At 40.9% G+C, this 27,544-nt stretch overlaps 1 protein-coding gene across 3 annotated transcripts in view; it reads right to left on the reverse strand.

Annotated features, from left to right (window-relative positions):
• Window positions 1–27,197, reverse strand: part of GPATCH2L (G-patch domain containing 2 like) — a 64,342-nt gene extending 37,145 nt beyond the window's left edge. Inside the window, exons 1-7 of one of the 3 annotated variants that reach the window (XM_082649238.1) lie at window positions 27,127–27,197; window positions 24,072–24,743; window positions 10,736–10,800; window positions 6,141–6,317; window positions 4,512–4,591; window positions 1,157–1,224; window positions 117–171 (exon numbers count right to left, since the gene is read on the reverse strand). In XM_082649238.1, the coding sequence (XP_082505364.1) occupies window positions 117–171; window positions 1,157–1,224; window positions 4,512–4,591; window positions 6,141–6,317; window positions 10,736–10,800; window positions 24,072–24,733 (1,107 nt within the window). In that variant the 5' untranslated portion in view covers window positions 24,734–24,743; window positions 27,127–27,197. Of the gene's footprint in view, window positions 1–116; window positions 172–227; window positions 268–1,156; window positions 1,225–4,511; window positions 4,592–6,140; window positions 6,318–10,735; window positions 10,801–24,071; window positions 24,744–27,126 lie in introns of all 3 variants that reach the window. The other 2 variants (XM_082649240.1, XM_082649239.1) reach the window with 2 other exon arrangements.
• Between the last annotated feature and the right edge of the window lie 347 nt (window positions 27,198–27,544).

The following is a 27,544-nucleotide window of genomic DNA, read 5'->3' on the forward strand; positions in this document are numbered from 1 at the left end:
TCACAAGTTGAAACTAAAAAGGGGAATTAGTGACAGTTCTTATCAGTGAATACTAGATATTCTTGGAAAACAGTCCTCCAAGAAAATCAGAATAACATAAGGAACAAGAACCTTACCTCATGTGCACAAGCAGAAATGTGAGGAAAATCAGAAGCCAACGCTTTATTCTTTCTAAAGAAAAGGAAATCAAATGATAAAATAAAGATGACAAAGAAAAGCAATCTCACCTGATTTCGTTCTCTTTTCCCAGCTGATGGTAACCAGAAACTAAAGAGAGGGAGAGAATAAGAGCAAAGAAAACAATAAAAGAAGTGGTAGGAACATTATTAGAGAGAAGATAAAAAGATGTTGGGTTAATGAAGACAAAGAAATGAGGAAAAAAATGGAGTTGGAAGAGAAAAGGAGAGAGATGTTAAATGTGTCTGAACTTTTTTGCAGAAAATAACTCTTCAAAGTAAAAAGCCTTTTAATGGAATGTAGAAGACTAGACACTTTTAAAAAAACTCAAGATGGTGGTGTGACACCCATGCACTCTCAGCTGTGCAATAAGAACAGGATCCCCAATTCAACAAAGGCATAAACCACATCTTGCCTATTTTATAGATTAAAACTTCAACCAGGCTGGATGGGTATAGGAGTATAACTGGATACTGACCATGACATGTAGTGGAGACACCAAAGAGCCAATCATGTTAGGGGACAATGCTGTCACAAGAAAGGGTGGAATGATTTTCCTATAGCTACACATAGGCTTTCCAGTGGCACTTATCACAGTAGTTAGAACAAAAAGATATCTCTCTGTCTAGAGGTCTAAAAATGGGAAGACCATATAGGAGAATACAGAGGCAATCAGCCATTTTGAACAAAAAAATTTTTAAGAGACAGAAAAATGAATTTAAAATATAATATCCTTATTGGAGGCTACTTTTATAATGCAGCACCTATAGACATAAATAGCAAAGAAATAAAAACTAGTCTAGAAAGGAAAAAAAATCACTCTCGGGAGTTTAGGGTGTTAGCCATTTTAACTGTTATAAAGTACCCATCTTTAAAACCTTCTTTTTCAGCTCTACAATCGAATTTTTAGGTTCTTTCATAAAACGTTCCCCTGCTGCCTCCTTCAAGGAAAATAGCCAGTAAATACATAAGTACTTACTCTTTCTGCCGAGGGTCACTAATGAGGTGGCCTATCCTCTCAGTACCCAAATTACTCATGCTGGACTCCTGAAAAGGCAAAGAAGATAACAGTGTCATCTAACCACAGAAACAAATATGTAAGTATGATCTGTCATCAAGCTCATGTTTTCCCATAATTATACCAGCAACCCCAAAGCACAAGTCAGATTGTCAATCTTAAAATCCAACAGCGCCTTTTTGTGGGACTCTACTGTTAAAGTACTGTATGTTATTATAAACTTATTTTTCTCTAGTGATCAAAAAAAAGTCATTATAAACATTTTTTTTTACTATATACAGTATTTTAATATAGTGAGTAATACCTCTTAGAGTTATTAAAGTGTATCAAAATAGAAACACTTGGGGCTTCCCTGGTGGCGCAGTGGTTGAGAGTCTGCCTGCCAATGCAGGGGACACGGGTTCGAGCCCTGGTCTGGGAAGATCCCACATGCCGTGGAGCAACTAGCCCCGTGAGCCACAATTACCAAGCCTGCACGTCTGGAGCCTGTGCTCCACAACAAGAGAGGCCCGCGCACTGCGATGAAGAGTGGCCCCCGCTTGCCGCAACTAGAGAAAGCCCTCGCACAGAAACGAAGACCCAACACAGCCATAAATAAATAAATAAATAAAATTTTTTTAAAAAAAGAAACACTTTAAAAAAAATCCAACAGCAGCCAATTTTTTTTTTTTTTTTTTTTCGCAGTACTCGGGCCTCTCACTGTTGTGGCCTCTCCCGTTGCGGAGCACAGGCTCCGGACGCGCAGGCTCAGCGGCCATGGCTCACGGGCCTAGCCGCTCCGTGGCATGTGGGATCTTCCCGGACTGGGGCACGAACTCGTGTCCCCTGCATCGGCAGGTGGACTCTCAACCACTGCGCCACCAGGGAAGCCCAGCAGCCAATTTTTAACAGGCCAGCACACCAATATCCCTAGAGTCATATGGTTTTAGCCTCAAGAGCCTTCATAATGGTATATTTACTGAGTCCTCACTGGTAACACCTAAGTATCTACTAACTAAATGTATACATGTCAAAGGACTTTTGTAACTTACAAAAATCGTCACCCTGTATTTTGCCTGTTAAACATGTCCTAAAGTAAAAATAGAAGTCTGTATAAATTGCTTCTTAAATTTCTGGTTCTCAAGATTGTAATATGAAATCATATCCAGAACACCACAAGCAATTCAGAAACTAATCATATCCAAAAAACTGGAAAATGGCAGAAGGCACTCACCCTACATTTAATGTGAGTACACTTACAGTGAACATCTATCACAGAACCTTGGGATGCGTACCAACAGTACAGGAGCAAGAGTTACACGCATATGAGCAAGTGTTAAGATGAGAGAGCGTAAGTCATAGACATGAATGTCAAAAATGTCAAGCCTGGTACTCAAACACATTTGTTTCTGAGCAAATATTATTATCTGCATTTGTCTATGTGTGTGGATTAGCCTAAATATTAGGGTACACATTTTAGCAGAACTGGCTATAGAAAAATTAATTTGAGGTCAGATTTCAGGTGGGATTGGAGCTAAATGAAAAGGCTTCACATACTGTATTCTTCATATTCTTCACTCCTTACACCTATGCCTCCTGGTCACAGACAAAGCCATGGTAATGGGGCCAAAGGAAAAGATGGGTGAAAAATGAGCTATTTGTTACAGCAGAAAAATTATTAACTTAAAGGGCCATAATGTTTAAATTTACAGTTTATTACTGTGTAAATTACAAGCAGTACTTTGCGTAATTAGCAGCTCGCTGGCAGGGAGCTGTGAATGAAACTCATTATTTATGATTACAATTTAGAAAAAGAGAAGAGAGATGGGGGAGGGAGAAGAAGGGGGGCAGAACAGTGACCTCTGGTAGAAATGACAAATATCCCTTTAAGGTGATGAAGATGAATTAAACAAGTAAATATTATCCTATTCATCTGAAATCATTAAAGACACATCCAATAGGCCCTACTCTCCTTCCATGCAAGCTAAAGGGAGCCTCCAGGATGAAATGATTTACCTCCATAGAAGCGGAAGGCTCTTATTTTATAGGAGCTGAAACAAAGTAAGGTAGGTGGTAGGGAGATCATCATCTGTCAAGCCTAACCAATAAAGAGAAAAAGTCAAACCAGCGCTCTGCTCCCCACTCCGAATCTCCTGCCTCCCTCATGTATTCCTACCCTGCTAGCTGTCCTCATAAGAATAAGCTCTCAGAATAGCAAATGCAGCATTTTATCGCCTATAAAATGAGTAATCCAAAAGAAGAGGTATCATTCTTCCAATAAGCAAATGTCTTTCTAATTAGAGAGTTGAAGTTGAATTGAAAGATAAAAAGAATATGAATTCATCTGAAAATAAACAGCCTCATTTCTTCTGCAGAAAACAGTTCCCGGATTAATCTATGAAACAGTAGCTTCCTGAGGGCAGGCAGACTGTGGGTCTGACCACTGTATACCTGGCTGGGCATAGAGCCTGACACACATAGGCACTCTAGATGCTTACTGAGTGAACACACACATTAATGATCTAGAATGCCTCTCCTGTCCTTATTCTTTGTCCACCACAATCCTCTCTGACTGGGTATGAACCCCAGCCTTAACCTATTTTCAATCTCAAAGCCAGAGTAAAAAATAAATAAAATAATTAATTAAATTTAAATTGAAAAAGATAAAAAAGTAGACCTGGGTTCAATTTCCTATATTTTGCCACTTCTATCTGGGTAACATCAGACATTCTTTAACATCTTTGAACCCATTTTCCTCATCCTCTAAAGAGAATATCACATTTTTTACAAGATTTTTGGGAGGATTAAGTGAACTGAGTGCCTAGCACAGTCCCTGGCAAAGGCAGAACTGAGTAAATGGTAGATATCCCTCCCTCATGGCCAAGGAGGGGCTTTTGAAATTTGATAACAGGTTTTTTTTCCCAGTTTTTTTCTTTTTAAATGAATTCTAGAATAAAAGACCAAAGTTAGAACAAAAGAAGCATTCATGAATTCAAGGAGTCATAAAGAAGCCAAAAGTATTTCAACTTATATAATAATAATATAAGATTAATCAAAACAGTAGAAGAGACAGAGATCAGGCCTGTAGATTTACAGACAGCAGACACTGTCATGACAGTGTTCGCTTTGTCAGAACTTCTGTATGAATCAAGCTTCATCTTTTATGTGTGCATCCATTCATGCCCTATATAATGTTCACTCTTGTGAGCTTGCAAAATACACCTGGCTTAATTAACCCCAGGGAGTTCTGCAGCATCTTTGATTATCAACAATGTACACAAATCTTATAGGGAATATTATCTTCCCAGTGAGCCTAGAAAACAATGACAGCTATCACCTTCCCAACAAGCCTTCTTCGCCCCTTTCTGAGGCATCGAGCTGCAGCTCCAGGCAGACGATTAAAGCGAGCATGGTACCCTAAATAAAAAAGAAGAAAGACCTCAGTAACTGAATGCAGAAGATTCATTAGCAATGATATGCTTCTAGTACACCAAAAGCCTTCCTCCCCAAGATCTTACTAAAATGACCCTTAAACTAGTATCACTAGGCTATTTGCCAATGATTTACTATTCCCATGTCTTTGTCACCAGTAGTATGATCTTAGGCATGTCATTTACCTCTGACCTAGGCATCCTCATCTATAAAAAAAGAAAAATCACTGGCTCAGTCCTCTTTTACAGGACTGTTTTGAAGACTCAATGAAATAGCACATGGAATGTACTTTATAAACTGAAAACACTACACAAATATAAGGTATTATCAACAATTTCTAATTGCAAATTAAATGTTAGCTATTATCTTAAAAAATTCTAAAAATAGCATGTATAGTATAATCCCATTTTTCTAATTGCTGTATATGTTCTACACATAGAAGAGACAACTGGAAGAATCCACACCAAGATGTTATCAGTGACTCTGGGTGTGGGATTATAGGCCATTTAACGTTTCTTCTTCCTATTCTTGCTTATTTGCATATACTTTAAGTGGCACATAAAGAACTTTTAGAAATGGTCACTGAAATGTTTATGAAAGTTTTAAGGTAGCAAACAACGTGCCTCAGCCAAGTATCATTACCAAGAACCAACTGCTTTCAGAAGGACTTTCAATCACCCAAATTTATCACAACGAAATGCTACAGAATAGGAATTTACAGTTCTATTGTAATTCTGATCACCAATAGATGCTCAACATATACTTGGTAACTGACTAACTGGTTGATTATTGATTACTGGGAATCCTCACATCATAAATTTATAGAGCTAAAGGAAACCTCTGAAACAGTTTTGTTCCATGTCACAATATCCTAAGTGATGACCCTGATGTCCCTAGGAAATGAAGTGACTCTGCCACAGTCACAGAGCTAGGGAGACAGTACCAGACAGTATTACCACAGAGTATTACCACATTTCCTTCCCCGTCCTAGGCTCTTTCCATTTCACTTTGCTACATCATAATTGATGGAAAGCAAAGGGAAAGGATACGTATTTGCGTTACAGTCCACAATAATAGAATTATTAAAATATTTTTTAAAATATTTTTAAATCATCCATTTTTAAAATGTCATTATACCTTGTACGTGAGTGTTGTTACTGAAATCTGTTCTCTTCCAAGATCCACTACTTCAGGCTTCCACTGAGCACTCAGTGGCCCATCAGCTTCACAGCAGGATAAGCAGCAGTGACAGGCTGCTAGGTTCCTTAAATCTGGCACAAATGGCAATAGCAAGCTGAAGGAACGCCCTGCTAATATATATCCCAAGAGTCTCCATGGATTGATTTAGGTAAGAATGGAGAGAACCTCAAGCTTTGAGACTCACCCTTGAATCTTCTAGAAAAATCCCTGGACTAGTTCTAAAATTCAGATAGGTAATGCATGCTTACAGGCACGAGTATGCTTGCCATGGGAAGACTCTCCCCAGAAAGAATCATGTAAGTGTGAAGTATATTTTGGTCTCCTCAGAACTCACCTCTTTGAGCTGGCCGAGAAGGTAAAAGGAATGTGGAATCTGAAAGTTTATCCAGTCCAGAATCCATTCTCTCTACTTCAGAGCAATGGTCAGGAGCCCACTTGGGCAGAAGATTAGGGACAGTGAATCCTGGGACACATTCTCCTTCATAGAACCAATCACTCTGCTCGTCATCCCCTAAAGTAAAGAGAGTCTGTCATAAGCTGGAATTTTAACATGCTCTATGAAAAACCAAATAGGAAGATGACTTCTCAGTGCTATAGGTTTGATTATACTTTTTAAATAAAGCCAAAATACAAAAAAATTGTTTTGATACTTCTTCTTGATCCATATTTTGATGAAAACTGGGACATCAAACTAGTTCCACATAAATGTCATACTGTGGTACACTGGACTGCTTTTGATAGTAAAAACTAATAAAGCTACCATTTACTAAGTCCTTACCACCTACCAGAATCTATGCTAAAAATCTGTAAATTTGTTGTCTCTTCCAAACCTTACACTAACTCCAACTTATCAATTAGGCAACTAAAGCCCAGAGAAGTCAAGGTCAAGTTAGTAAATGATGAAGCCATGGTTTCAACCCCAAGCCTGACTAACTCCAAAGCCTTCAACACAAAAATAAACTGCCTCCCATGTACCATTCTAAGTGGTAAAAATGAACTTGGAGGTTCAAAGCCCACAAATGTTTCTCAATTCAAAACTAGCTATTCCTGAAGAATTTCTTGCGATATTTGTATTTCTCATAATAGGCGAATGAAGAATGTGTATCCATACCTTGTTTCTTCCTTGATGTCTCATTAATGGGACACAAAATCATCTTGACAGTAGCAATCCAAGCTACCAGGAAAAAACTAACCACAAAGACAATATAAGCCCCCAAGGCTTGTCAAGAAGTTATACTATTTGCCCAAGGCCATACTTTTGATTATTGACAAAGTCAAGACTAGACCCATATAGCCCAGACTCTTGGTTCAAACTTCTTTCTACTGGCTACAATGATAGCATCTCAATTTCCCAAAGAGCTTATTCCTGCCCACAAAGAGTAAGATGGGTAACTTTATGTCTGCTACCCCACACCCCTTTCAAAACAGCAAGGATGAAGGAAATCATTACTAGAACATCTAAAGAGTTCATATTGCATTCATTTTCTAATGGGTACTGGATCTCAAGGAAGCTGCTCAGGCCATGCTAATCTCATGAAGTATCAGTTTCATGGACCACTAACACCCAGGAAAATGATAAGTCTTAAATCACTGCAGAGATCTCTAAAAGGGGAAAGAAGCCACTAAAGAAGTTGCTCCAAGTGTTCCCTTATAAAAACACACATCAACAGGCTGTTTTTCTAAAACAGTGGTTCTCAACCTTTAGTGTGCGTCAAAAGGACTGGGAAGGGTTGCTAGAACACAGACTGTTGGGCCCTACCCACAAAGTTTCTGATTCTGGCCTACACAGGACCAAAAATGTTCATTTCTAGCAAGTTCCCTAGTGATGCTAAACTGGTCTGGAGACCATACTTTGAGAACCACTACTCTAAAAGCATCTCACCAAACCAGGTACAAGGATGAATTAAAGACAGACATCAGAATTAACCATGATTAGTTTCACTGCAAGTCAATATATTAATTCCTTCCTATTCATAAGCATTTCTCAGGCCATTTATTAAAATAGTATTATTTAGCTAGATCATATTTTCTGATGACAAATGTCAGACTATACAGGAATTTTCTTTTTTTTGGTTCTCAAGCATTCACTCAAGATTTTTGAGAATACAGAAAGGGACTCACTGAACTGGAAGGAACCTCGTGAGATCTCATCTAGACCAGTAGTCTTCAACCTGGGTTCACTAGGATGCCTAATGCAGGAGCTCCTCAAAAGAGTGCTGCCAGAGAATAAGGAAGAGGCTGAGTGGATCAGGCTCCAGACCTCCTGCTCCTCTAGGATCTTGCTTTAACCAAAATAAGTTTAGTTGTTTTATAATTTGAGGTTCTATGTACACTTCTGTTTGAGGGAGAAAAAGGAGAATTTTCCCCTTATCTGGGTTCCCCAATAATTATTTGTTAAGAGCTTACTATATGCCAGGCAATATGTTACTTATTGTGGTAGAAAATTTAAAAAAACTCCTGCCTTTGAAAAGCTTCAATGGAAAAGACATGCATCTATAAACAACAGTGTAATATGGTAAGTGATAAGAAAGCAGTAAGTACAGGGAAAGAAGAGTCGAGGGTTCTAGGAGATGACGCCTACACTAAGTGTATCAGTCAGAATCCCTTTAGGAAACATGTACATTTGAATGGGGTATTTGAGACTTTAGTGATTATTTACAAAGGTATAGACAGTACTAAGAGAAGCCAAAGGGATGTTGAAGCATTCGGAGCCAGCAGAGCCGGGAGTCTTTACCATTCCTAGATCTGAAGAAGCAAGGGGATAGAATGGTTACCAGAGCACAGAGAGAGAACTGTGGTTATAGGAGAAGGGCCCAAAGAGGAGAGGTAGCCTTCAGCAGGAGAACACAACCCCTACCAACCAGCAGTCCAACAGAAAGGGAGTCAGGGACAGCTCTAATCCAACACTGCATTACTGTTTCCAACTCTTTATTACCTCACTATAATAGAATGATACATCCACACCCTTTTCCTTTGCCCTGGGATTCCACAGAGCCTTCCCCTTGAGGCAGAGCACACTTCCTCATTCCACGGACACAGACATGGAGCTCAGTCATCTGATTTGCTTTAGGTAGTAAAGCACTAGCAGATGTGATTCAAGCAAAAGCTTTCAATATTCATGCATGGTCTGGTTTGGTCACTTGGCATTTATGTCCTCTGCCATAAGAAGTCCATGCCACACAGAGCCATTGCTCCTTTAGCCTAGGTCCCAGAATAAGAAAACAATGAGTAGATACAAACCTAACTTGAAGCCCGGAGACAGGCTGAGCCCAGGCAAGATCAGCTGACCCACAGCCAACCCCCAGCCCCATAGCAAGAAATAAATGTAGTAAACCACTGAAATCTGGGGGTTGTTAAGCAGTATTAGCATAATAAAAACTTGACTAATACACCCAATCTCTTTCACCTTCCTCCCTCCATAGTTCTGCTGTTGCCTCCTATTGGCCAAACCCAACAAGAAATTGAGAGCAAGAAAACTCACAGATGTAGTCCATAAATATGCCCCAGAGGAGCAAAATGAGAACTGTCTTGGAGGATGACCAGCCATTCAAGGAAAGGTGAAGATGAGATTTCAGGCACAGAGACCAACATAAACAAAGACATAGAAGCAGGAAGTAACATAGCTTTGTGCTGAGAACTCTAAGTATCTAAATATCACCAAAATGTGTGAAGTTGAGGCAGAGACAAAGAGGAAAGCTGAGGCTATAAAACATTCTACAACCTTCCATAATATACCAAGGATTCCTTATCAGTGGAAGGCTTTCCAAAGGTCCAAAACTTAATTGGTTGTAATAGGTCCACACTTTCTTACACCCCTGTATACACATCATAAACTTTAAGAGATGCATTAGGATACTGTAGTAAAAGCAAAGAAAAAGTAATTCTGAAAGTATGCTCCAGTTCATCCATGGAAAGACAACCAGACTTTCCTGGTACGAGATAAGAGAATCAAGACCCTAGCTAGAGCCCACCGGGGAGTATATACACACAGCTTCTAATGACATCTAGCTCCCTCGGAATCAGAAAGGAACAGAAATGTACTCACAACAGCCTCCATTATAGTAGGAAGCTCAAGAACTCCATCTATGCCCACAACTCTGAGGCATGGGTGAGACACCTCCCCACCGCCTCTCTCCAAAATTAGGACTTGGAACCTAAGTCTCACTGTCCCAGGATCCCTTCAGTTACTAAGGAGCCTATCTGGATCAACCTAGACATGTAGCCATGTCTCTGTCCTTCAATCACTTAACCCTTGGAGAAAAATCACTGGATTTCAGAAGATCTACAAACCCCTTATTTAGATTAAGAAAACCACAGTCCAAAGAAGCTTTAAGAAATTCTTATTAGTACACACTTACTGTGGCACTAAGCAAGTGTAGAGGACAGGATCAAATTACTGTTTAAATAGTAAAAATAAAAAACTGATAATTAACATACACCAGCCTTATTCACAGTGCTCTCTACTAAACTTCAGAAAGAATTTCTATAATATATTCACCTAGAACACTATGGCCACTTATAAATAAGGTTAAAAAAATAAATCCTCCATATGTGAAAATAAGAATGTCTTAACATCCAGTAATACATAAGGTTATTTTTTGGTTTTAATAAAAAGCAACTTCCCAAAGTTCCATCTTTGACACTATAACCCCCCTGGATCAATGATTCTCAAAGTCTGAACTACCTGCACAAAAATCACCACAGGTGCTTGTGGAAAATGCAGATTCCAGGGGCCAACTCTAGACCAGTTTGATTTCCAGGAGCTCAGGAACTTGCAGTTTTAACAGTTCCCCCATGTGGCTTTTATGCCCTAAAGTTTGAAAACCACTTTCATAGACAAACATCATATTCTCTGTGAGGCACTCCTAGAACCACTAGAATCTTCCCAGAAACACTGAACCAATGTCCCAAAGCTGGAATCAAGATTACCTTGCCGTCCTTCATCGTTGGTAAAGAGCCCTGTGTCACTGCTGCTACACACACTGCTGGTTTCACTGAAAAAAGAGTAAAACACAAGAGAATGCATCAGCTCCAGTCAAAAACAAAGCACTGTCCATTATGTCTTCTGGTTTTCAAATTGAAAGATTCCAAGTTTCCCTAATTTCACTCTAGCTCATTAGCCAATCAGAAATGTAAATTTCATAGTTAAATCACAGAGGTAAGTTTATTTTCCCCCCAAATGAAAGAAATGTAAGAAGAGGAGAACTGTAAAACTTTTGCTTATATTTTAAGGCATTTTTTCTTTTTTTTTTTTTTTTTTTGCGGTACGCGAGCCTCTCACTGTTGTGGCCTCTCCTGTTGCCGGAGCACAGGCTCCAGGTGGGCAGGCTCCGCGGCATGTGGGATCTTCCCGGACTGGGGCACGAACCCGTGTCCCCTGCATCGGCAGGCGGACTCTCAACCACTGCGCCACCAGGGAAGCCCCTAAAGTACTTTTAAAAGATCTCAAGTCACTTTGTTAGTTTAGCATTAGAAAGTTATTTATTAAGGCTCACAGAAGTAATCTCAACCTGCTTTGGTATATCAAACAACACAAATTTACCAACCAATTTTATTTTAAAATATTGTCTACTATTGGTTTCAAATGAAGCCATGCAACTTTAAGGCATCCAGCATCTTTCAAGTTTTCCCATTTATAAAGCAGCAAACAAAAATCCATGAACAGGAAAAAAAAAAAGAAAATCAGTATGACAAAAGTTGTATTTTCTAAAATTAATGTCTCTCTTGATAGCAAATGGATACAGCAAAATTCATCTTCAAAAAAGGAGGTTTAAAATTAAAAAACAAACTCCATTTGAACTCACTGAAATAAAACTTTTAGGGACTTCCCTGGTGATCCAGTAGTTAAGCCTCTGTGTTCCCAATGCGGGGGGCCCGGGTTCGATCCCTGGTCAGGGAACTAGATTCCACACGCCACAACTAAAGATCGCACACTCGGCAACAAAGATCCCACGTGCCACAACTAAGATGCGGCACAGTCAAATAAATAAATAAATACTTTTTAAAAAATTGTAGAGTAAACCATCATATACCCCCCACGTAAATTCTGCAATTAGCACAGTGCTCTATTTCCTTTATCACACGTCTCTCCATCTATCCATCCATCAACCCATCTTGTTTATATGCATGGAAAAAAATAAACGGAAATAAAACTTTTGCCCCATAGAATTCTGTCCAAGTCAGCTTCATTTTGAGCTACTTCCAACAATTGATTCTGCCTCTTCTGATGCTGCATTTCTCCCACCTAATCATCAAATTTGATTTATCTGGTTCAAGAAAAATTTCTCTGTTCTTTACAATATTAGCGATTTCCTTGATTGGGATGTTTCCTTCTAAGCTAGTCAATTTTGTTCACGTGCTCTAGAAGACGGAAGAAGCATTCTCGCCATGCTGCATAGAACAGGCTTGGCAAAATCCCAGTCTACATTTCTGGATCAAATATCTGAAAATATTTTGTATTTTGCAACATTTCCAAATATCTTGCCAATACGAAATCCTAAAAATGCCGGTTAAATTAAGTAGCAATGTTTCCTCACTTAAGCTTGTCTCTGGGTAACAGATCCAAGAAATTTGTCTCAGCAAGAGCCAATAAAACATACCTGGTTTCTTTAAAGGTTCTTTCATTTTATTTTCCTCTATACTTATAAGTGGGAACATTCTCAGATGTCCATATAAGAAATGTCTCACAAAATTATACTGCTGGATTCTGATGGATTTAGAATCTTCAAAGAGCTCTGCAGTTAAATCCGGAAGACATCCTCACTGGGTACTGTATTCTTCCTACTTCTGAATCCAAGGAACTGTGCCTGCTGAACTTTATGGTGTTGTTTTTATGTTTTTAGCAAATTCCTAAGAATAGAGTGGTCTAACTCCAACTCCACTGAGTCTTAATACACATTCTCTCATATCAACTACTTTATTTCTCTCATCTTGCCTCGAAGGTAAAGCATATTTTATATTTTTTAGTTCCTCTTGATATTAAGGAGGGCTTAAAAAGCACATCAGGCCATAAGACAGACATTCTACTCCACCACTGTTACATGCTTTCTTGGTTAGCATATCAGTAACTGAGATGTAGGAGTCAGCAAACAGCCGCCCGTCAACCATTTTTGTATAGCCTGTGAGCTAAGAATAGCTTTTATAGTTTTAAATCACAGGGGGTGGGGGTGGTGGTGATCAAAAGAGGAATACTTTGTGACATATGGATATGACACGAAATTCAAATTTCAGTGACCATAAATAAAGATTTACTGGAACACAGCCAGGCTCATTCATTGACCTGTCGATTCTGGCTTCTTTCACACTACAATTGCAGAGTTGAGGAGTTGCAACAGAGAACGACTCACCCACAAAGCTCCAAAATATTTACTATCTGGCTTTTTACAGAGGAAATTTGCTGATCTCTGCTCTAAGTGTATTACAAGGTCTACTCTGCAATGTCTATTGAATATTTATTTGAATATTTCCTCTATTTGAATATTTCCAAGTAAGAAATTAAAACCATTGCTTTATTACAAAGTCTATGGATTCTTCTCCTCCTTCATTTCCAGCCACCTGTAAGCACTACAAGATACAGTGCTTCTCTGATCCTTTTTTGCATGGATTCCATTCTCTCCTCATATTTACTCTAAATAAAGGGGGTAAGCGCAAAGAAACCTGCTGGATCAAGAAAGGTATTGGTAACCTAAAACCTTCCTGTCCCTGTACATTTTCTATTTCTGTCAACAGTATTTAAAGAGACTCACTGTTCTTTAAAGAGATTGGACTAAACTTGTAAGTTTTCTATAAAGTTAATTAGAGTAATGGCAATGATGTCACAGAAATATCACCAGGTTTTTAAGACTGTGTTCAAGGGAGATACATATTTTCTTCACTGAGAAAATAATTTATGCCTTAAAGAACACTTATTACATAAAAGTGTCATCATTCCATCAATATCTGGAAATGACTATTTCATCTGATAGCATCTTGTTCCCTCAGAAGAACTTGCATTGTGGAAATCTAATTATATGTAAGAAACTGTTAGCATAATTTTCTGAGGAAAAAAATGGGAACTTCATGGCATATTTGCACATAAACACCATGATACAGCATGCAAATATGTAGTGCTAGCTATGAAGCAGAAGTAAATATTTCCCCTTACAATTTACAGGCCAAAACTATCCAGTCCTGTAGCTTTCATTCACTTCTGACTCAGAGATTATGATTTTTTTAAAAAAATCAGAGTCATAGGATTTTAATAGTGATTTAGTCAACTATAAAATGTTAATATAGCTAATTAAACATAATGTTTAATACTCTGTTAAAAATAAGCTATCTTTCAATAAAAAATATTTTCTTTTAGTACCCTTGTAGATCACAAGGTCAAAAAGTTAAAAGATGTCAGGCTACTACACATTTTTCCTATGCCAAAACCGTCAAATTTGTTTATAACTTTTTTGCTATGAGCATTTTTATTAGGCAAGGAAAAAAAGCTCTGTTACTCATTTTTATAAGGAAAAAGAAATGTGATCCTATCCTTACTGTCCATTCCACTATGGTCCTCTGAAACTTAGTCAGGAATACAGAAACTCAACCTTTATTAATCTTCAGAAAAAGTAACAAGACAAAGCCCACAAAGATAGTAGGTAATGAAATCCTGTCTTTTCGTAAAATGACAGCAACTCCTAGAGGCATCAATGCCTCCTGTCTTTGCCTTGGGAACTGTTCTATACTCCCTGTTCTCACATGATTCTAATCTATAAATAGTTTGCATATAAAAGTCTTCATAGGGCTTCCCTGGTGGCGCAGTGGTTGAGAGTCCGCCTGCCGATGCAGGGGACAGGGGTTCGTGCCCCGGTCTGGGAAGATCCCACATGCCACGGAGCGGCTGGGCCCGTGAGCCATGGCGGCTGAGCCTGCGCATCCGGAGCCTGTGTTCCGCAACGGGAGAGGCCACAACAGTGAGAGGCCCGCGTACCGCAAAAAAAAAAAAAAAAAAAAAAAAAAAAAGAAGTCTTCATAGAATATTTCTAAAATATTTTTGAGTAGAAATGTATCTAACAGGAGAAGGAGGAGGAAGGATTTCCCCTACTATTTCCCCTATATTTTCACTCATTCACTTAGTAAGCATTTATTAAGTTTTACTATATTCCAGTCCCTGCTATAACCAGCACTAAAACTAACAAAGAAGCATGTCAACCACAATTTAACTGCATGCATTTTATAAAAAAACTTAGACTATGGGAGAAGAGTGTGAAAACATAGAAAGAAGAATGCTTTCCAACGAAGAAAATTCTCCAAATAAGGGGTGGGGCAAGCCTAGAATTTAACCTTATAATACTGAGAAAGTCACCCCATTTTAGAAGCCAGAAAACTTCTCAAAAATATTCATATGTGAGTAAAAATAGTAATAACATCGCACTTCTCTATATGGTTTTCAATTTAAAAATGTTTCCACAATTCAGCAGCATAGCCATCATTTAAAATAAGACAAACAAAATTAAAGCCTAGATTTTGGACTACCAATTAATTGTATTATCTAATTATTATAACATTGTTAGAAGCAACTGAACCACATCCAACTGAAATAACGTAAATGTAAAGAAGAAAGTCAACCTAACCAGCAGTTCCAGCGGCTTTCCTCTCCCAACATTTTTTTTTTTTTGCTGTACGTGGGCCTCTCACTGTTGTGGCCTCTCCCTTTGCGGAGCACAGGCTCCGGACGCGCAGGCTCAGCGGCCATGGCTCACGGGCCCAGCTGCTCCGCGGCATGTGGGATCCTCCCGGACCGAGGCACGAACCCCTGTCCCCTGCATCGGCAGGCGGACTCTCAACCACTGCGCCACCAGGGAAGCCCCTCCCAACATTTTATTATGAAGACTTTCAAGCATACAGAAAAGTTGAAAGTTACCACTCACACTCCATCACCTAGATATTGCAATTAACATTTTGCTTTGTTTTTGGTTAGTCACACATGCATCCATCTAACCTCACCTGAGCATCTTTGTAATTCAGGGCACTCTGGGTAGACCAGATGACTGGGTATCACATTCATTTTCAGAGGGGTAGATTATCTTAGGAATCAAACCTAATAAAACACGATTGATACCTCTTGTCCATTTAAATAATTAATTCCAGGGCAAAGAGTTAGCTAAACATTGTAAACTGATATAAAGTTTTAAATGCTTTCATCTGAACTGCTCTTATTTACAAGTTCTGAAAACGAACTGTCTGCCCTTTTCAGAGCAATTAAAGGTACTGTTTTCAAATTAGCAAAAACTCTTTTTTTTTTTTTTTTTTCAGTACGCGGGCCTCTCACTGTTGGCCTCTCCCGTTGCGGAGCACAGGCTCCAGACACGCAGGCTCAGCGGCCATGGCTCACGGGCCCAGCCGCTCCGCGGCATGTGGGATCTTCCCGGACCGGGGCACGAACCCGTGTCCCCTTCATCGGCAGGCGGACTCTCAACCACTGTGCCACCAGGGAAGCCCAAAACTCTCCATTTTAAAATCACAGTATTTTTATTCTATAGAAGAGATCAATGTTTTGGTCTTACTGAGTTCTCTAACTTGAAACTCATACTTGTTGGTAAAAGCAGAGTCAATGAGGTAAAAACCCAATCTCAATACCAGAAACATCTAGAGCAGTGGTTCTCAACTGGAGGCAATTTTGTCCCCCTCCTCCTACCTTCCTGCCCCACCCCAGCCCTCGGGGTCATTTGGCAATATCTGGAAAAGTTTTTGTTTGTCAGGACTTGGAGGGGGGAAGAGGAAACTGGTATTCTATTGGCATCTTGCGAGTCGAGGACAGGGTTGCTGCTAAACATCTTACAATGCACAGGATAGGCCTCACAGCAGAGAATTATCTGGCCCAAAAGGTGAGAACCCTCATCTAGAGTGATGAACAAAGTGGAGGGATGAAGGGGGTGGGACATCATGGTTAAGGGAAACCACTTCAGAGGAGGAGAGGAGCCTGTGTACTTCTGCTGGATAGGGCCAGCCTTCAGGAGCTCATCAGCTAAAAATGCATCATATGTGCTGAACATCAAGAAAGTGGATTACAAACTCACTTCAGAAAGAAGCTCTCTCCCTTAATGCCATATCTTAAATTTAAAAAGTAAACATTCATCTTCAGTATACTTACTGAAAATACATTCTCAGGGATCTATACCTTGCTTGCCTTTATAGTTCCTGAATGTCCTTCCTTTGAAATCACAGTAAAAACACTCTCTCAGTATGTTCTGAGGAAATAATTAGTTTGAGAATACTATTCCTGAATTTAGCTCCACACTAAGTTAGGAAAAATTTTCAGAAGACCAGTGGTCACCTGTGGTAACCAGACTCCCAGATGACTCCCAGTGATCCCAGCCTCCTGGTATTTCACACCCTGGCTGGGCTGTGTAACCAGTAGCACAGGCAGATGTAACTAACGGTATGTCACTTCTGAGACTAGGTTATAAAACATTAGGGTTCTACCTTGGGTACTTGAGTGAGAGCTCGCTCTCTCCCTCTCTCAGACAGTTTGCTCTAGGGGAAGCTAACTACCATATCTTAAGAATGCTAACAGCCCTGTAGAGGGGCCCACGTGGAAAGGAACTGAGACTCTCTTGATCCTGCAGCCAATAAGAAAATGAGATCTGCCAACAGCCCTGTGAGTGAGCTTGGAAGTGGACTCCTCAGCCCCACCAAAGCCTTGAGACAACTGCAGCCCCGACCAACAGTTTGATTGCAAAAGTATGAGAGACTCTGGACCAGAATCACATAGCTAAACTGTTCCCAGATTCCTGACTTCAGGAACTGTAAGGCTATAAATGTTTTATAAAGCTACTAAGTTTTAGGGCAACTTTTTCTTCAGCAACAGATAATACAGCATCTTTATGAATGCTTTTTTGAAAATAATTCCCTCCTTTCTAGCCCTAACAAGAAGTTTCTAACTTCTATAAGTTAAATCTCTGAATTCCCACAGCTGAGAAGGGGAAAACACAGCTTGTCCTCTGACCCGAGAGCTTGATAATTCTTTCATATTCCTAACCACATAAGACTGTAAACTTAGAGCTGAATCAAAGTAGTTTATACTTGTCACAATTTCAGTAAGGAGGTATAGAATTAGTTTACCATCTATATTCAAAAGTTGGTATCACTAACTTTACCACCTGGGTTTCTCATCCATTTAAGATTATTAAATATGAGGTGTCTTTTACATCTAATTTTAAAAGAAACAAGCAGGATAGAGTTAATGTCTTACTTTATCATGCTAAAAACTAAGGGGTTTTCATTTTAATTTTTTTATTAAATAGTAATACACTTAACAAAAATTTTTAATTGTCTTAGAATTTACAAAAAACGGAAAGGTCACTCCTAGACCTATCACCCAAAACATTTCTATTCAATTCTTTTTCCTTCTTTTTTCTGGACTGAGGTGGTACACTTGTAACTATATGTAATCAGACTTCTGATTCTGAAAGTAAACAGGACTGAGGGACAGGTTTTTCAGAGAAATATCTCACACCAACCGCAAAATTACTCTCACAGTAAGTTATGAGAATGCATAACGAAGGAGTTTGTTTTTCAGCTTCATTCAGATGGCACCACAAAAGAAGGCAGCAACCTCTCTAGTTTCACAGGTTCATTAGCGTGGCCACTGCAATCAGGTATACTTTGCAGAGATAATGATTTTTGTCAGGACTCTGCTACTGAGCCGCGGGCTGTGCCTTAGAGAAGTCCACCCATCCTTTTAAGACTCACCTTTTCTTAGAACTAACAGTTTCATCCTCAGTTAGATGAAATATCTTTTCAGAGTAAATTTTTAAAGAGCATATATTTTGAGACTTGATATCTGAAAATGTCTTTCTAGTGCCTTTCCATATGAAATCTATCTTAGCTATATATAAATTCACGGTGGGAAGGTGGGAGACTTTTGCCATCAAAATTCTACAGGCAAGTCGATAGCCCCTCACATTTAGTACTGTAGGGATCAACATCAACCTTATTTTCATCCCTTTAAAGATTTTTCTTTATAACTGCTCCCCTCCCACCACCAATGCACAATGCAAAAATATTGCCAGGATATGTCTAGGTAGAGGTCTCTTTTCATTAGTTTTCCCTTTTAATCTGTATACTTAAGTTTTTCAACATAGGAACATGTTTTCCCTTCAGTTACATTTTTAAAATCACTCTTCTATCCCTATGCTTCGGTTTCTTCCTTGGGAGTGTTTACATACTTGCAGACTGGGCCTCTATCCCTGTGCTCCAGATCGATCACCTTCTCTCTCATTTTTATCTCCTCTCTGTGCATTTTGGGAGGGCTTCCAAAGTCTTCCACATCATCAACTCAATTTTCTGCAGAAAGAATTGTCCTTCATTTTAACATTACAATTACATTTCAAATTTCCCTACACTTTTTCCTCCCATACTACTGGGCTTCAAATAGCTATCTTTCTGTCCTTATGACTTACTACTCCTGTTTCAAAGTGATTATATCTCCTTGCATCCTAATGAAGATTTTCTAAAATGTTCTTCTGGTTTCCACTGGCAGTCATTTTCAAAGATGTGTTCTTCCACTGAACATTCAAGATGATGTTCCCTTTCCCTCATTCTGCATAACTTGTCCAAAAGCCTCTTGCTGAGAACCGGTTTACCTAAAATTTGGTATTTGCCAACAGAAAGGGTATGTAAATTACCCCTGGTTCCATCCTCTACTTCCTTGGATACAGGTAACAAGCTCTTGTCACATCTACAACTGGCCAAGAGGATGTGCAGAGCCCCTAGCCTAATCCCCAGTGTCACTGGTAGGCTTTTGTCTCATGTAGCTATGTGGGACTGAGAAAGGATCCTCTTCTGACCCTCACTGCCTGATTCTGGGCCCATTCCAGGAGTCTACAATAAATGAAGTTATATAAAACACGCCAGTTTCCAGGATGCACTACTACTAAGAGTGTTTTTTCCTTCTCTGTCCATGCCAACAGTAAACTACTCTTGGAGACTGTATTTCCCAGAACTCAATATGCTATGACTGCCTCCTATCCCTCAAAACAAATACACACACAGAAAACACTACGATTCCCTATCCAAGTATATTCTGGGAGTTACAGCCTCCCAAGAGAAACTGAAAGATAACTGATTGCAAGTAAAGGGTGGAACAACACTCTGGCTCAAACTGTAGCTGCCCAATTTTCTGACTGAACCGGACCCTGCCTTTCTGAACCAAGGGCAGACTATAGAGAAAGAACGCAGGGCCTCACTACCAACCTTCAGGGCAGGTTCAGCACTGCTGTGGGCTTCCAACTGCACTCTCTAGCGCAGTTCTATCAGCCTCGGACTTTGAGAAAATCTTGGCAGTAAGCCAGCTGTAAGTCCTGATCTCTGGTGATGTGAGTTTGCAATGTTTTATGTCTTCATAAATATTTTAGGGGCAGTTGAGGCTGCTTATCAGATGCTTTTTAAAATATGAAATTACAATGATGGGAAGGAGGTTGTGACTGAAAAGAATTACATAATCTCAGTGTTGCAAGGGACCTTAGAAGTCATTCAGTTCAAACTCTCCAACTCTACAACTCAGTAAGTGGTCACCAAGCCCAGGCTTGAATCCCTCCAGTGACAAAGAACTCATCACCTGGTAAAACAACTCAGTTCATTTTTATAGAGTCCTAATTTTTAGAATGTTATATTTTATACTGAGGCAACACTTCACACGCTGTACTTTTTACCTATGAGTCCTAGTTCCTTCCTCTGGAGTCACAGAATAATCCTAACATTTCTTTCAAGAGACAGATCTTCAAATACAATAGTATCAAATCTATCTCCCAAGTTGTTTTTTTTTCCTCAGTTGTTCCTAAGGATATAGTAGCAGAGCTTTGAATAAATCTACAGAAGCACTCTATGCTAGCTACTCAATACTCTCAAATGCAATGGTACAATCAACAATGGTAAATATCCTCTTGGTCAGCATCCCTATTTACAGAATAGAAAACAGAACATCCTCAACCTACCACACAGAGTCTTTTCCACAGCTCCAGTAACCCCTGATTAATGACCTCCACTTGCAAAGGAGGCTACTTACCTTAACCATGAAATAATGAACGCTATTGATCCAACAAGCTACTGCTATAAAGTGTTATTGATCACCCAATCTTTGGTTAAAATGGTCCTCATTTAGCAATTTTACTGTTGCAAACACCTGGAGCAAAGCACCCTCATAATTAAAGAGTTTGGGGGAGTTAAAGTGAGAGGTGATGGACAGAGATCTCAGCTTTCTACCATTTATTCTTGCTTCTGAGCTATTGTTTGTGTCAGAAAGGATATTGATTTTCTATAAAAATAAGAAAACAAGAGGCACCAAGGGGCGCAGAAGGTCAGCTTGGGCTAGAGAAGGAGGGGGAAGGTTTAGCACTCTATCTCTGTCACTCGGCTTCCAACAGAAGGGAATATTTTCTTTCCTGTGAGATTGGCTTCTAATACATCACCTTAGGAAGGCTCCTGACTGTGACTTCAGGCCATCACCAAACCAATTCACTTATGAAAGAAAAGAAGCTAAATTATATTCAAGGGGAACAAATGAATGATGTATTAGTGAAGAATAAAGCAAAATTAGGCTATAACTCACCTAATTAATAGCTGCTATATAGACAATTTGAATAAAGATCAGTAGAAAGTAATCTTACAAAAGAGTTGATCCATTTTAGAATGGAACACACATGCAAAGAAAAATATTAAAATAATAACTGAGCTTTTTGAAGGCTTTAAAAAACTATTACATCATAACCACTTTCAGTTCCTCAGAACGCCTGAGGGATTGATTGGTATAGAATGGAAGGAAGAACAGAAACAGAAAAGCGAAAAGAATTATCGGTTAAGCTTAAAATTACTCTATGTTTAGTTAGCAGAATAAATTTAAGGAAAGTAGAAATAAAGCTCTCTGATTGAGACACAGATTTTCAAACCTAAAACACCTAACATATGCTTTTTTTTTTTTTCTTTTTCCCCGGTACGCGGGCCTCTCACTGTTGTGGCCACTCGCGTTGCGGAGCACAGGCTCTGGACGCGCAGGCTCAGCGGCCATGGCTCACGGGCCCAGCCGCTCCGTGGCATGTGGGATCTTCCCGGACCAGGGCACAAACCCATGTCCCCTGCATCGGCAGGCGGACTCTCAACCACTGCGCCACCAGGGAAGCCCAACATATGCTTTTTAAAAGAACTCTATCTATTGACTAGGCTAAGTAAAGCTTAATGATCAACTTCATCTTAATAATTTCACAAGTTGGATCATATACTCTGACAACCCTCAATACCTCTGATATAAAGTTCTACACTTTGATCTGTATGCAAACAAACTGGCACATCCAAGCAGATTTTTGAAAGAGTAAATTGCTGCCTACGTCAATTTCTCCAAGCTCTAGATGTATATTATCACAACCTGACTATAATGTGCAACAGATGTATCTGGGGTAAGAAGGACCTAGAAAGACTGAAGTGCCTCACTGCAAGGTTACAGGCTCTGCATTTGGAACCACACTTGGGCTGTGATCTTAGAGAAGACAGAGTTAACAGTCACTCACACACACAATTAAGTCATAGCTTAGCAAGAAATTCTGGGGAATACATACATCCAAAAATATCATCCCAAAACATTCTTAACAGTACGATGATTACTATTTGGTATGTAAGCTTGACATTGAAACAAACTTGAACACCTCAATTGAGGGTTTCAACAGTGTGAAGGATACAAGTTAACTAGGCATTTCTTGTTTGATTAAAAATAGCATGATAAGGAAAAAAGCTTTATAATCCAAAATTATACATATAAATTGGGTAAATAGGCCTTAGAATATACATTAGAGGAAAATCAGGAAAGCCAAATTATAAGCCTACCTAGTTGTACAGCCTGGCAAATATAAAGTTAGTTAAGAAAAATTTTAAAAACTTGACTAAAACCACCCATGATAAGTACAGGCATACAAACCTGAACAGCTTTTCCTGTTACCGACAAAACCTCACCTCCAAGTCTGTAAGATTTATGCCTTTGTTTTTCAGACAAACGTCAGAAGAAGCCAAGTCCTAAGAAAGGTCATCTGTTTTGCAGTTGTAAAAGTTCAGATGAGACAGAAAACGTGCCATGGCAAAGGCAAGCTCAAAGCATAGCAAAACATAGTGGTTAACTATGAGCTTTGGAATCAGGTTTGATTCCCAGTTTTGCTACTAGGTGACCTTGGGCAAATTATCTCCACACTCATAACCTCTATTTCCTCTTCTATAAAATACAAATAATGGTACCTACCAGACAGGGGAGTTATGAACATTAAAGAATATATGTTCTACACAATAGTACAGTGCCTGGCACACAGTTAGTGCTTAATAAATGCTAACTAATATTAACAATAATAGAATACACTGGTTCTCAATTGGCACTACTCAACCCACTTAGGGAGCACCCATGGAGGCATTTGTTTTGATACTGTGAAGGGTGATGGGAACAATGTAGGGATGGCAACTATCCTACAAGGCATGGGACATCCCTCACCACAAAGAACTGCCCCATCCAAAACACCAACAGCATCCACACTGAGAAACAGATATCACACATTAATATTAATAATAATATTAAAGTATCAAGCTGGGGAGTATCAGTGTCCCTAGGACTATCTATTTGAGATGTAAAAAATTAAAAGTCACCAAAAACTATACTGACGTTTTAAACATGCACTCATTCAAGACAGATTTTTCTGGCTCGATGACATTTGGTGTAAGACTGATGGGATTTAGCCCTGTTATTTTCAAAGCCTACCATGTGTTCAGACAACTTGAATGTTAAACTCAATACAGTCAAACTGTAAGTAGCAGAGAACAGAATTATAGTCCAGAAACATCTAAAGCCATGATTCTTAATGGGTAAAGGTAGCTTACCAAGAACATTTACAAACTCCATATGCCTGGCACCCGCGTTTTCTTTCTCGTACATACATATACACACCAGCCTCTACTGAGGCCCTGGTTCTAAAGAACAGTATCTGTGTATGAACTACGTGGCACAAAGAGCAGCAAAATGTTTTTTAAAATAAGAGGTACACGTTTTAGATGATTTTTAGAAACAAATGTGTTTCTATAAAATATAGCCTTCTTGATGTCGGGAAACTGGATCACAGCTACACACAACCTGACTGGTTAAAGCAGAGCTACAAAGTCAGTATTACAAAGGCTGGTTTGAAAGAAAGTTGAACTCATCAAGACTGTGGATTTGTGCTTTAGGTAAAGTTAACCAGGAAAATCTATGACTTAGTAAGGGAGATCTCACCATTCTGACATATTCTCATCAGAGCCCTGTTTTTGTTCATCTGCTTCACACTCCATCCTTTCTTTCCTTCCCGTTTTGCTTAGGAAAGTCCTATTTTCTGCTGCTTCGCACAACCCGTGACCTGATGAGGTCCAGGGAGTATTCTCCTTCCAGCGGGACAGACGCTGCTTCTTAGCAGACTTGAACCTGCAGCCTCTCTCATAGCTCCAATCTGACACCTTGAGCTTCTGCTGTAGGCTGGCAGCCACCTCTGATGTTACGCGCTTCACCTTCCGTCGGCGCCTCAGCGGTCGACAAGGTGCATTTTCAGTAAAGGAGTCAGATTCATGCCAAGAATGTTGCTTACTCTTAACAATGGCATTAAGAGCTGGGTGCCGTTTGGCTACCATAGTGTCATCAGAGTCACTAAAATTGGTGACTGGGGCCATTTCTCGACAGTCCTTGATGGCCTCATCCAGACTTGACTCAGAGGCCTCACTGTAGCAGCAGGTATGCTCTGCCAGGTGAGTGAAGTCTGAACGGCGCTTCCGGCCTCTCCGTTTGCGAAGCTGCCGCCTCTGCTGCCGAGGGCTCAGCGCCATCTCCTCCCACAGCTCACCAAGCTTATTCTGCTCAGATGTCTGCTCCAAGGCTGAGGCTAAGTCATGTACCAGCTCATCCATGAGGCCACATCTGCCAAAAGGAGGTTCAAAAAAGAGAAAAAAGAAGAAGAAAGACTGAATAGGATCTGTTGTTTTTGAATAATTTTTCAAACAGATCATGGCACTGCAGAGTCCACCCCGTCTACAGAAAATAAAGTCACCTTTCACCTGGCTACCCTTAGACTCTATTCCTACCATCCATACTCCCTTAAGCCATTAAGAATAGGTATGTGGCCCTTGTTAAATGCCTGAAGTCAGCATGTTCTTAAAGCACAAAAACTCAAAATACTCACCAGATGACAACTGGGTTATTAGTAAAAACAAGCAAACTCAGGGGAATAAATCAGTCATTCCCCTTTTCCCCCAATTAAAATTGCTAAACTAAATTACCTGATGATCAGAGCTAAAAAGATTAGAGAATGTCTCATCTGTCCAAACAGGAGCAGAAAAACACTCAACTTCAAAACCATGGATGAAAAGACCGTTCTATGGTCTGGGGTCACTAATAAGAATGTGTGTGGCAGGAAGAGAAAGACAACTTAGTGACACACTTTACGGAAGGCTGCTTGCAGTTTTAGTGTTCCAAGAATCTGTAGTGACCCAGGTTTGTACTCTGCATGGAAAAAAAAGACCAAGTTTGCACCCATTCTGGTCCCAACTACCACCCAGAAGCTACCAGGTAAAGACCCTTAAAGAGTATGTCATATATTTGTGAATAATTAGCAACTTTTAAGTCTTCTTGCCATCCTTCAGAAAATAAATTGTTATCCAAGTTTTGTGCTTTAGTGCCAGACAGTCACACAAAAACACATTATAACTGAGGTTGAAATGACAAGGATAAGAGGAGTCTCTAAGATTTCTAGCTAACAGCTTTCCAAAATTTCCTGTTTTTCAACTCATTCTTGTCAAACCATCATACTTCAGGGATCACTTCATAGGCAAACCTTCCAGAGGCTGAGCGCAGGAGGAGCGATTTTCAAAAGGCCTTTTTAAAGTGAAACGTTTAATATACTTCGTACATCTAATTAAATACGTTTTAGGGCTTCCCTGGTGGCGCAGTGGTTGAGAGTCCGCCTGCCGATGCAGGGGACGTGGGTTCGTGCCCCGGTCCGGGAGGATCCCACATGCCGCCGAGCGGCTGGGCCCATGAGCCATGGCCGCTGAGCCTGCGCATCCGGAGCCTGTGCTCCGCAGCGGGAGAGGCCACAACAGTGAGAGGCCCGCGTACGGCAAAAAAAAAAAAAAAAAAAACCATTTTAAATTAGCACCTTTTCCCTAGCCCTTGTTAAGTCCAACGTATTTCAAGACCATAATTAGAGCTTAAAACTCCGTGGCACCACTCTCAGACCACAGTTCCCTTCACACAGTTTACATTTTGCAAAGGACTTTCTAAAATCTATTTTCATGCAATCCTTATGCCAAGCAATTTAAAGGCAGGAGGAGCAACGGGGACACCTAGTCCCAAACTACCAACCAAACAAAACTCGAAGTGTCAAAAGCCACACTCATTTAAGCAATAAGTAGTTTAAAACACCATGGCTGGGGTTTGGGAAACAACTGTCTCTAAAACCAAAATAGATAAGTGGGGACGCACTTATCTAAATCTATTTCCCTAATAAAGAACTACTGCTTTAAAAGCTCAAGCAGAACTGTACAAACTTTAACGTGAAACGAAGTTACCAAACAACTTGCAGTTGGCTGTGCAGTCGAATGCCAGGCTCAAAGGCTGCAATTCGAACAGGAGGTGACAGAAGAACCCTGGAACTCCCACCCTTCCTGGAGGCACAGTCCGAGAGGGTCCCGGGGCCAGGCAAGCACTCGGGGAGACAAAGGCTGTCCGAGGCACGCAACGGAAGGAACGAGAAACTAGCAGAAGTAAAGAGGCAGGCAGGCGCACGGTCGGGTGGGGTGGGGGGACCGGGTTGGGGGAGGGGCTGGGGGAGGCAGGAGGCAACTTCTCAATTTGGGTGACCAGGGGCAGGGGGTCAGCCCTTCCAGGGCAGAAACTGCCAAAATGCAAGTCCTGGCGACTAAACTCCCTCAGTGCTCAAGGGTCGCAACGTGGCCACATCCGTGAGAAAAAGCATGTTTCGAAGGACTCCCCCACGCCCGGGCCCGCCCCCGAGGACTAGGACGACCACGACTCGGGACACCAAGCCCTCACGCTGTCGCCAGCTCAAAAGAGCCAGACACTAGAGAAGAGAGAAGGTGACTGTCGCCCGGGAAATGGCCCGACCCTCATCCCCCGGATCGGGGAGATGGGCCCTGAAAAACAAGGCCCCGCCACCCTCTCCCCTCCCGCCAGCCTCCGGGGCCCGATGGCGCCCGTGGCCGCTCCGCCGCGGCCCGGAGCGCCGATCCCCGCTGGCGCGGGCCCCCTGGGCCCCGACCCCCTCACTCCCCGTCCCCCTCACCCGCTGCCGCAGTCACCTCCGACGGCCGCGGCTTTTGGGGCCGAGTCTCCCCGCCGGGGCTTCCCTCTGTGACCTCATTTCCGGTCTGAGGCGGTGGGGTGGGGCGGTGGTGGAATGGGAGGGACAGGCTGCGCGAGAGGGCCCGCCCCGGCCCAGCGCTTCCTGCTCGCGGCCGCTCCCACTTCCGCCCCCTGGGGGCGGGGCCGCGAGAACCCGGAAGAAAAGCAAGGGGGTAAGGAGGGGCGGTGTTTAGGGGCTGACTGGAGCGGGGGTTCCCGTGGGGCTGAGGTGCCCATCTTGGTGAAGGGCCTACCCATGCAGGCCTCATCTGCCTTGGAGGCGTCAGGAAATTGGGCGCTAGGGAGGGGCGTCGGCCTTGCCCTTGATCGCTGACCTACTTTATACAGGGTGTGTGAAA

The sequence above is a fragment of the Grampus griseus genome (genome assembly GCF_964374135.1).
Source record: "Grampus griseus genome assembly, chromosome: 2".
NCBI lineage: Eukaryota > Metazoa > Chordata > Mammalia > Artiodactyla > Delphinidae > Grampus > Grampus griseus.